Genomic DNA, 10,765 nt, shown 5'->3' with positions numbered 1-10,765 from the left:
ATGTTGACAACTAGACACTAAAGTATATGGTCTAGAAGAAAAAAACTATTTCAGGCTGTCAGTTTTTGGCATATAGGACAGAACAAACGTAATACAAAATAGGATATGATAAATCTTACTTGAATAAATTGGATGACTTTGAATATCAAAGTGTCTATATTAGCTAGTGATGGTTATTTCATGTATTTATTCTTAAAATATTTAATGATAAAAAAGTAGGTAAATTATTCTAAAGCTTTTCCCGCAATGCCTGCCTTCTTCACGTGTCATCATCATTTTCGTCACTCAGGACTGGAGATCAGCATTGTGCGACAAACACAAGAACAAAAATAAAATGTGACATTATAGAGAAATTTGTCAGTATTCCACACCTTTTACAATGCAATACTTCAGCAATCATCAGGCTCCAAAGGCTGCTCATTGACTAAAGTGACAAAATCTCTGTCTGTGATTAGCTCAATTCATGTTGTAATGTAATTTTTCATGTTTTTGATAGATAGTGACTCTCATGCCGGAATTCAATCAATTGCAGATAAAGGGAAACAGCATTTAGGGTTCAGTCAGATTGTATATACTGTGTCAGTTGTTAACCACATTAAAACCATACACAGCAAGACTCTCACAAACATCTGTAAAATATTACCATTAAATATTTAAAACATTCTGAGTGAACTCAAGTGCATTTCTTTCCTTTATCCGTGATTGATAGATTGGGAGATTAGAGGTATGAGGAGAGAAGTTTCTTGTCATGAGAACAGAAAGAGAGCAGGACAAACCAGCGTCAGAGAGCTTGTTTTTCACGTTCTATGGCTGCCATTTTGTGACCACATTATTCATGTCGAATAAGGTTCTCTACAAAGGTACAACATATAAAACTGTTAAATATATACGCTTTATGCCTTTCAAAATACATTTAATGAAATTTGCCTTTCCCCCGCCCAACAGCCGCAATCAGAAATGACAGTTTCAATGTTCTCTTTTTTGCCTCAATGAAGATCAGTAGTTTCACTCTTTTACCATTTTACCAACCATGCTTATTGCAACGTGTCCCAATGTGTAGCTAATGAAAAATGCAAATCAGATTTTTTTATACACATATGTTTACCTACATCTTCAGTTTCAAAATACAGTGATGGGTTTAGTCAGAGAAAAAAAAGTTTTTAAAGGAAACTCCTTTGATTGTATACATGTCCCACTAGACTATAGTCTATTTTCGAAATGACATAAAGCCCAACATCTACAGCTATGAGGGCAGTCATTGTGGTGTAGCAAGAAAAACAAGTATCCATTTCTCTTTCCCAATCTGGTCCATCTAGTCTTACAATTAACTGTTATTTTTTCCTCTTTGGTCTATAAAAATATGAAGAGTGCCAAAGTTGTACTACTCCAGCAGAAGTTCTATTCACAGCAGAGCACAAGGCAAGCAGTAGGATCTGGTCCAGTCTGGTCCATAGTCTGGATAGATCCAGTCCAACGTTTGGTCCAGTCCATAGTCTGGCGCTAGGTCAGACACTTCAGAGGGCTTGGTTCACAATAATCCTTGTTCTTTGGGACACGTAACTGTCCCATTACAGTCTAACAGAAGCAGGTGAGGTTGAAGTAGTGGGAGTCCTCTGTCCACTGAAAATTAGCAGACATTAGCTGAACAGTCGATCCAAAATGGCTCCATAGTTACCACTCTCTCCCTCTCTGGACAAGGCGCTGCTGGACACCTGACCTCCTTGGCACTAGAGGATTCTGCTCATTTACAAAGCAGACGGACAGTAATAGGAGCAGGCAGACGGAACATGTTGATCCAATGACAGACAGTGGGTTATCTACAGCGGATGGTCATTGGTTGGTCAGAGCCGTAGACGGGTAGAGCCAGTAGTCAGGGCACAAGGAAACTTCTCCAGAGTCAAAGATGAGACCTCGCTCTCGACTTCCCCAAAGTTCCCTCAAACCCTCCAGTATTGGCCATGGTTGACTGTGTTTAAGAGACCTGCGGATCAATGAGAACACAAGTTCTGTCAGAGTACAGGATAATCAATGCTAGCAAATGACAAAAAATGCTACGTTGCTAAAACTTCAAAACATGCTAAAGAAACCAATGCTTGTAGTAGAAGTTGCCAAGGCCATAACCACAAACAGATCTAGGATTAGATTTCCAAATGTCAAATCTCAATGTTGACATTGAAGGGGGTGAAGAATACCTTGGACTAGTTGTTAGGGTCAACATCAACCTACTCCGCAATGATTGTCCCTAGATGAATATTGTACTTTCACTCCATTATTCCCCTAATAGATACTGTATGTGGAACTTCTTAAAATGTCTACAACTCTGATAGGAAGTTATGGAGAAATTAGACAGTCCCATGCTAATCACTGTCAACAGCAGGTTACTCTGGCATCCAAATATTGTGAATTCTACTGGGGCATTAAACCCAATAACAAAACAAGTATTGCAGTGCAGAACTGTAAAACATCTAATCAGCCTTACGGAAGAAATCTGGAGAGAAAATAAAGTGTAGTTCATCATCACGCCATCTGGCCTATGTGTGGTCTCCAGCCAACTTGAAGATTGCCGGGGCAGCTTAATTTATAATAATGAACTCTTGACAATTACACAGAGTGCAAATTCCCAAGAAAGGGGGCAGGTGTTAGATTAAAACTGGGGAAATCTGGGGATAAAAACACCAGGAACAGAGCAATCAGCAACTAAATGAACCTGCATCATTTAATAGGATAATGTCACAGTGTAGTGTAGTCAGTGGCTGCAGGGGAGACGGTATGGAGGGAATGACCCAAGAGTATCAGGGCTAAGAAGAGGGGCATGTCTCCCACTAATACGACCAGTGCAGCACCAGCCAACCTGGCAATTAGCGCCATTAGAGATTCTGAACTGCTGCAGCGTCATTATGGCAGTGACAGCCCTCTAGTGGCAGAGATTACACTGAGACTGAATTACAGTAACACAGTGGATGGAATATTACAGTAACGCAGTGTCTGGGTATATGCAGCAGTTTGGGCCGTCTGGCTCATTGCGAACTGTGTGAAGACCATTTCTTCCTAACATAATTAATTTTCCAAAATTTTACATAATTATGACATAACATTGAATGTTGTGCAATGTAACAGCAATTTGTAGACTTAGGGTTATCACCCATTCAATAAAATAAGGAACGGTTCCGTATTTCACTGAAAGAATAAACGTTTTGTTTTCGAAAAGATCGTTTCCAGATTTTACCATATTAATGACCAAACACTCGTTTTTTTGTGTGCTTATTATAATTAAGTCTATGATTTAATATTTGATAGAGGAGTGACTGAGCGGTGGTAGGCAGCAGCAGGCTCGTAAGCATTCATTCAAGCAGCACTTTACTGCGTTTGCCAGCAGCTCTTAGCAATGCACAGCGCTGTTTATGACTTCAAACCCCGAGATTAGGCTGGCAATACTAAAGTGCCTAATAGAACATCCAATAGTCAAAGGTATATGAAATATAAAAATGGTATAGAGAGAAATAGTTGACGTTTCATAATTCCTATAATAACTACAACCTAAAACTTCTTAACTGGGAATATTGAAGTCTCATGTTTAAAGGAACCACCAGCTGTCATATGTTCTCATGTTCTGAGCAAGGAACTGAAACGTTAGCTTTTTTACATGGTACTTTTACTTTCTTCTCCAAGACTGTTTTGGCATTATTTAAATCAAATTGAACATGTTTCATTATTTATATGAGACAAAAGTAATTTTATTTATGGGTCTATTAAATTAAAATCAAAGTGTTCATTGTTCAATCAGTATTGATGTAATTGTCATTATAAAAAAAAAAAAAATGTTTAAGGAATAAATACATTCGGACGATTAATCAATATCGGCTTTTTTTGGTCCTCCAGTAATCGGTATCGGCGTTGAAAAATCAGAATCGGTCGACCTCTAACGGCAGCCTAATACAGTAAGTTTCAAGGTATCGCTGTGATATCTCAACAGAATTTTTATGCAAATTACTTTAAATAGACCGCAGGCAGTGAGTCTGTCTGTGTTAGCTCCCCTTTCCCTTCCACTACAATATCTCTCTCACACTGGCTGTGGTAAAATATAGTACTGTAAAACTTGCACACAAATCTGATCTCTATAAAACTGAAAACTGGCTATCAATGTGGCAATGAAATATGGGCAATTCTGACCTGTAAATAATATGTATAGGCACAGCATGATTATTGAATAGGTTGACGTAGAAAATGTTATTTCTTAATCTAATACTGTATCTTCAAGAACAGATTTCTGATGCTTAGGAGAATACTAAAAGCAATCCTGTTGGCTAAAGAGATATATTCTGCTTTAGCTGCCCAACTTTCAGGGTGACCCAAAACAAGAGCATCAATGGAGATGTGCTATTGTCAATAAAGTGATGAGGTGTTGCATTTTCATGGCACAGATCTTGTTAGGGGCCTCCCAAGTGGCGCAGCGGTCCACCAGCTGCGTTACTACAGATTCTGGTTCAATACAAGGCTGTGTCGCAGCCTGCCGCAACCGGGAGATCTATGAGGCAATGCACAATTGGCCCAGTGTCATCCAAGGTTTGGCTGGCGAGGGTGTCCTTGTCCCATCGTGCTCTAGCAACTCCTGTGGCTTGCACGCTGACACGGTCTCCAGATGTACAGTGTTTTCTCCTACACATTTGTGCGGCTGACTTCCAGATTAAGCGTGCATTGTGTCAAGATACAGTGCAGTTTGGCGGGGTTGTGTTTCGGAGGACGCACAGCTCTTGACCCTTGCCTCTCCTGAGTCTGTACGGGAGTTGCAGCGATGGGACAAGACTAACTACCAATTGGGGGGAAAAGGGGAAGAAAATGTTAAATATATTAAAAAACATAAATCATTTTAAAAAATCCAATAAAATAATAATTTGTTAGGATGTGACAGAACTTCTGGGAAATGTTGAAGTCAGGCTGTAAAACATCAAAATGTGGAATAAGTCAAGGGTTATGAATACTTTCTGAAGACACTGTAGTTAGTCTCCTCACCCTGTTTCTAACCCTGACAGTTATTATGAATGCAGGTTACAGATTAATAACAATTCCATCTGTTGGATATCCTAATGTTGGCTGGATTCCAATAACAATTACAAATCTCTGCAAGCCAGCATAACATGACTTGAAGGTAGGATTGCAAAATTCTCGTAAATTTCCTCGGCTTTCCAGAAATCCCGGGTTGGAACATTCCTGGAAATGGGAGGGAATAAAAGGAAATCCTTCAACCATGATTTTTAGAAAATCTCATAATTTTGCAAACTTACTTGCAAGGTCTGATTGTGGACTGTAAGATATGAGTTTCAGGCCACTGTGTTAGGGTAAGACTAGGTCTCAAAATAAGGCCTTATGCAATACACTACCATTCAAAAGTTTGGGTTCACTTAGAAATGTCCTTGTTTTTGAAAGAAAATTACTTTTTTTGTCCATTAAAATGACATTGAAATGATCAGAAATACAGTGTAGACATTTTTAATGTTGTAAATCACTATTGTAGCTGGAAACGGCTGATTATTTTATGGAATATCTACATAGGGTACTGAGGCCCATTATCAGCAACCATCACTCCAATGTTCCAATGGCACGATGTGTTAAATAATCCAAGGTTATCATTTTAAAAGGCTAATAGATCATTAGAAAACCATTTTGAAATTATGTTAGCACAGCTGAAAACTGTTGTGCTGATTGAAGAAGCAGCACAACTGGCCTTCTTTAGACTAGTTGAGTATCTGGAGGATCAGAATTTGTGGGTTCGATTACAGGCTCAAAATGGCCAGAAACAAAGAACTTTCTTCTGAAACGTCAGTCTATTCTTGTTCTGAGAAATGAAGGCTATTCCATGCGAGAAATGGCAAGAAACTGAAGATCTCGTACAACGCTGTGTACTACTCCCTTCACAGAACAGCACAAACTGACTCTAACCAGAAAAGAATGAGGAGTGGGAGGCCCCGGGGTACAACTGAGCAAGAGGACAAGTACATTAGAGTGTCTAGTTTGAGAAACAGACCCCTCACAAGTCCTCAACTGGCAGCTTCATTACATAGTAGCTGCAAACACCAAACTCAACGTCAACAGTGAAGTGGCGACTCTGGCATGCTGGCCTTCTAGGCAGAGGTCCTCTGTCCAGTGTCTGTGTTCTTTTGCCCATCTTAATATTTTATTTTAATTGGCCAGTCTGAGATATGGCTTTTTCTATGCAACTCTGCCTAGAAGGACAGCATCCCGGAGTCGCCTCTTCACTGTTGACATTGAGACAGGTGTTTTGCGGTTACTATGTAATGAAGCTGCTGTGTGTGTGCGCGTGTGGTGTATCGTTCAATCCTCTGTGTAGATACAAGGCTCTGTAATGGGTGTAATACTTTAAAAACAACATATAAGGCATGTCAATATAATGGTACAGAACTCAAGGAACTCTTCCTAATGCTATACACATGGATTTTTTGTTGTTGCAAAACTGACTCTGGGGGCCTTTGAGCTCAAGGCGTGGAGTTTCTACACTTCCATAGAAATAGAATTGCAACACTAATATACAATATCATATTATTACCAGTGTATCTTAGTGCACACTTGTCAACATCATGCTGCAAGAATATTACTCTGCCAGAATCATAAAAACAACATCGGTTAGGTTGGATGTTTGCTTTCCCATTATGTTTTGATGGATTCATTCTGTACCTTGCTTTGTGGATAATGCCCAGTATGGTTTAGAATTGGTTGTTCATGTTCATGGACCGGTGGCGGTGATTGGTGGTGTGGGCTGAGGCTGTCTGTCAGGGTCATCAATGCTCTCCTCTGCCATGGTACTGTCAGAGGAATGGAGGATCCACAGGGACTCCAGTCACGTCATAGAGCCTGGAGGGAAATCAGACGTTACCACAATTAACCAATAGAATTAGAGCAATATGCACTACAGGTCAAACTTCTACCGTGCAGCTACCGTAAATAATAATACAGTAACACAAAAATCAATGTGAGATCTCTCTACAAATTTTCAAACCATAAAATACTTTTCAAAATGGAGGTGGTGATGTGTGTGTGTGTGAGAGAGAGAGTGTGTGTGAGAGAAAGAGAGTGTATGTGTCTCTTTCTAGCTAATGGTTTGAAGTGTGCATGGCAGTCTCAGACTAGGGAGGAAGGCTTGGCAGTGGTGGCTAATGGTTTGCAGCGGCTGAGTCTGTTTGCATGGCAGTTGGAGCATCTGTCCTCTCCGCGGTGATTCTGTTAAAGCCTCAACTGGATGTGTTCTGCACGGCATGCCAGCCATGTGTGTGTGTTCTGTAGTACCAGCTGGGCCCAAAGGGATCAATTACACAGCAAGGCAAGGCAGGCTGTATCGTATCAAACCCTGCACCACACCACCGGGAATCCCTCCAGTACCCACAGCCTACAGTACTATACAGCCTCTCTAATGAGTTAGCTAGGACTGGGACTATGGATGATCCAAATCCAAGGGATTTGTTACACACTCTGTTCAACACAGTCATACAGTACAAATACACTCTTAGAAAAAAGAGAGCACTTTTCTAAGAGGGTAGTGTGTGCATATATAAACCATTCCCACTTAAAATCATATTTTCCCTAACCTAACCCTTAACCCTAACTCTAAACCCAAAACGCTAACCATAAAACTAAACCTAACTCCTAAACCTAACCCTTAACCCTAATTCTAACTCTAACCCTCATTGTAACCCTAAAAAAAATATTTTCCCTTGTGAGGCCCGGAGAAATGTCACACATTCTTTCCTTGTTTTACTTTCCTTGTGAGGACCACACAAACACACACACACACACACAACACACAACACCAAGAGGTAACACTCCTAAACTCCATTAAGACCATGGGATCAGGCCTCTCGAGAGGCATCACTACAGTCCCGGATTCAATCTCCTTGGCTGTGTCGCGACTGGGAGAAAAAAAGAGACTGTGGGATCCCCCTTTCCTCACAATCTCCTCAGTCCTAACACACGGACTCCTTCACTTCCTTGATTAGCAACTCCTCCACACCATGTCTGCTGCTGTGAAACAGCCTTGATTACAGTGTGGTGCATAATCACAGGCTTTCTCTCAGTGGATGCCTCCGACACCACTCTCTATTCTGTAGTTAAATACCCCAATCAGGAGTGAGCTAATGGATTCACTGATTAAATTCATAATCCGCCACTTAAGAGGCTACCCCTCTATGTTTGGTATAATCAGTTTGTGTGTGTGTGTGTTTTAGTTTATTAGGATTATTACTCTTCCTGAGGTCCACATTAAACGTACAAATACATGACAGTGTGTGTGTGTGCGCGTGTGGCTAGCCCTCCACACATAGTGTGAAGACGAGAAGTAGCAAGGGCCGTTTAGGCCGACAAAGGAAAGTGTGTGTGTGTGTTTGTTGTGTTAAATTGTTTTCACTGAGTCAGATGGTTCAATTGAGACAAGCCTCGCTCATTTATTTTGAGTTAATGTTTAGTTCTAAATGGAACTTAAAGTCTGAATCAATCTTTGAGAAATGAGTTCTATAACAAGTGAGTGTTTTGGTAGAGCTTTGAGGCATATATTTTAGCTGAGAAAGTGTAAACATTCATGTGCAGGGCTTGGATATACTGTATAAACAGATGCAGGTATGTGTCTGTGGTTGGAGGAAAGTTACATCACACCATGGGTTGAGGATCCACCAGGGGAAGAAGGGGTGTTTGGGTAAAGAGAGACAGAGAACTCGCACTGATTACTTTCTGCTAAAGCGATCAAATCAGTCGAATGAAGCACAGCACCTGGACGCAAACCATAGTTTGCAGTGCATCAGTACCACTGTCATGGAGGACGTAAACTCAAGCACCGAAGTAGCAACTGAGGTGGAACCAACAACAGGAGTGGAACTCACCCAGCCTCCCAGACCTGCAGTCGAGAGGAGACTACCAGGGCACAGACCGTATGTGAAGTGGCCTGGCGCCAGTGACAAGAAGTTGTGGGAAACAATGAATACTGACCTTACCTTGACCCTCGAGAAACTTTGAGGCACAGTGGAGAAGAAGTTGGAGAGGATGGGGGACATCCTCTATGAGTACAGGACAGGAAGATTTGGAGTGGAAGAGGCAAAAGGCGGGAGAAAGGTTCCAACCCCACCAGTTTCCAGGAGGCAACAAGAAATCAAGCGCCTCGTTCAAGAAAGGTGCAGCTTAAGAAACAGTGGAAGAAGGCCTCGGAAGTGGAAAAGGAGGGCATAGAGGCACTTCAGGCTGACATCAAAACCCGGTTGACATCCCTCCGTAGAGCAGAGAACCTACGGAAACGCAGAGGAAGAAAGAACAAACTAGAACTCGATTCTATAAAGATCCCTTCAAGTTCCTTAAAAGTCTCTTCACAGAGGAAAAAAGTGGAGCTCTAAAAACAACAAAGAAAGACCTAGAGTAGCACCTGAGAACAACAAACTTTGACTCAAAGCGACATGAACATCTGGCCATCCCATCAGATATCCCACCCATTGAACCCCCGGAACATCATATTGAGACCAGCCCTCCGACATGGAAAGAGGTGGAAAACACAGTTCGACGGGCAAGAACAGCATCAGCCCCGGGGCCAAATGGAGTCCGGTACAAAGTGTATAAGAACGCACCAGACGTCCTGAGGTTCCTCTGGAGGCTTATGAGAACAGCTTGGCAGAAGAAGATAATACCCAAAGTGTGGCGTAGGGCAGGCGGGGGTCCTGATCCCTAAGGAGAAGGATGCAGTGAACATCAGCCAGATCCGCCCAATCTCCTTACTGAATGTCGAGGGTAAAATCTTCTTTAGGGTCATTGCCCAGAGGATGGCCGAGTACCTGCAAAGGAATGCGTACGTCGATACATCTGTACAGAAGGCAGGAATATCAGGGTTCTCTGGCTGCTTGGAACATTCCAGCATGATCTGGCACCAGATCCAAATGGCCAAGGTGGAGAAAAGGGACCTCCATGTAGTCTTCCTCGACCTCGCCAATGCATTTGGCTCTGTGCCCCATGAACTTCTGTGGTCTGCCTTCAGATTTTTCCACATACCAGACACCATCACAAACCTGGTGAAGTCGTACTTCCAGGATCTGCAGTTCTGCTTCACCACCTCAGAGTTCACCCCCTCGTGGCAGTGCCTGAATGTAGGTATAATGGCGGGATGTACCATTTCTCCGTTGGCATTCACAATGGCAATGGAGGTTATCATCAGATCCTCAAAATGGGTTGCTGGTGGACAGCGAGTCGACTCTGGTTTCCGCCTCCCTCCACTCAGAGCCTACATGGACGACATTACAACATTGACCACCACTGTCCCATGCACCAGGAGACTGCTCAGAAAACTCGAGGAGAACATCAGCTGGGCCCGTATGAAGATTAAACCATCCAAGTCACGCAGCATCTCGATTGTGAAGGGAGTACTCTCTGACCTGAAATTCTTCATCGGAGATGACCAAATCCCAACCGTGTCTGAGCAGCCGGTAAAAAGCCTTGGAAGGTGGTATGATGCAAGCCTGAAGGACAAAGACCAGGTGCAACAGCTGCGCAAAGACATCAGTAGTAGCCTACAGTCCATCGACAACACCCAGCTACTTGGAAAGTTAAAGGCCTGGTGTCTGCAGTTTGGTCTGCTACCCCAGGTGTTGTGGCCCTTAGCACTGTATGAGGTTCCAATCTCAACAGTGGAGAAGATGGAAAGAGGAGTCACAGGCTACTTAAAGAAGTGGCTCGGAGTTCCACGATGCCTTACCACCATAGGCCTCTATGGAGATGGTGTCCTCAA

At 42.3% G+C, this 10,765-nt stretch overlaps 1 protein-coding gene across 1 annotated transcript in view; it reads right to left on the bottom strand.

Annotated features, from left to right (window-relative positions):
• Positions 1 to 486: 486 nt before the first annotated feature.
• The window catches only part of LOC139378768 (chemokine-like protein TAFA-5), a 164,959-nt gene continuing 154,680 nt past the window's right edge, over positions 487 to 10,765 (bottom strand). Inside the window, exons 4-5 of the mRNA XM_071121259.1 lie at positions 6,691 to 6,867; positions 487 to 1,981 (exon numbers count right to left, since the gene is read on the bottom strand). Coding sequence (XP_070977360.1) covers positions 6,859 to 6,867 — 9 coding nt within the window. The 3' untranslated portion in view covers positions 487 to 1,981; positions 6,691 to 6,858. The remainder of the gene's footprint in view (positions 1,982 to 6,690; positions 6,868 to 10,765) is intronic.

Source organism: Oncorhynchus clarkii, chromosome 21 (genome assembly GCF_045791955.1).
Source record: "Oncorhynchus clarkii lewisi isolate Uvic-CL-2024 chromosome 21, UVic_Ocla_1.0, whole genome shotgun sequence".
In the NCBI taxonomy this organism is placed as follows: Eukaryota; Metazoa; Chordata; class Actinopteri; order Salmoniformes; family Salmonidae; genus Oncorhynchus; species Oncorhynchus clarkii.
Note: the sequence above shows the minus strand (reverse complement) of the source record. Positions and strands in the feature narration are given on the sequence as shown.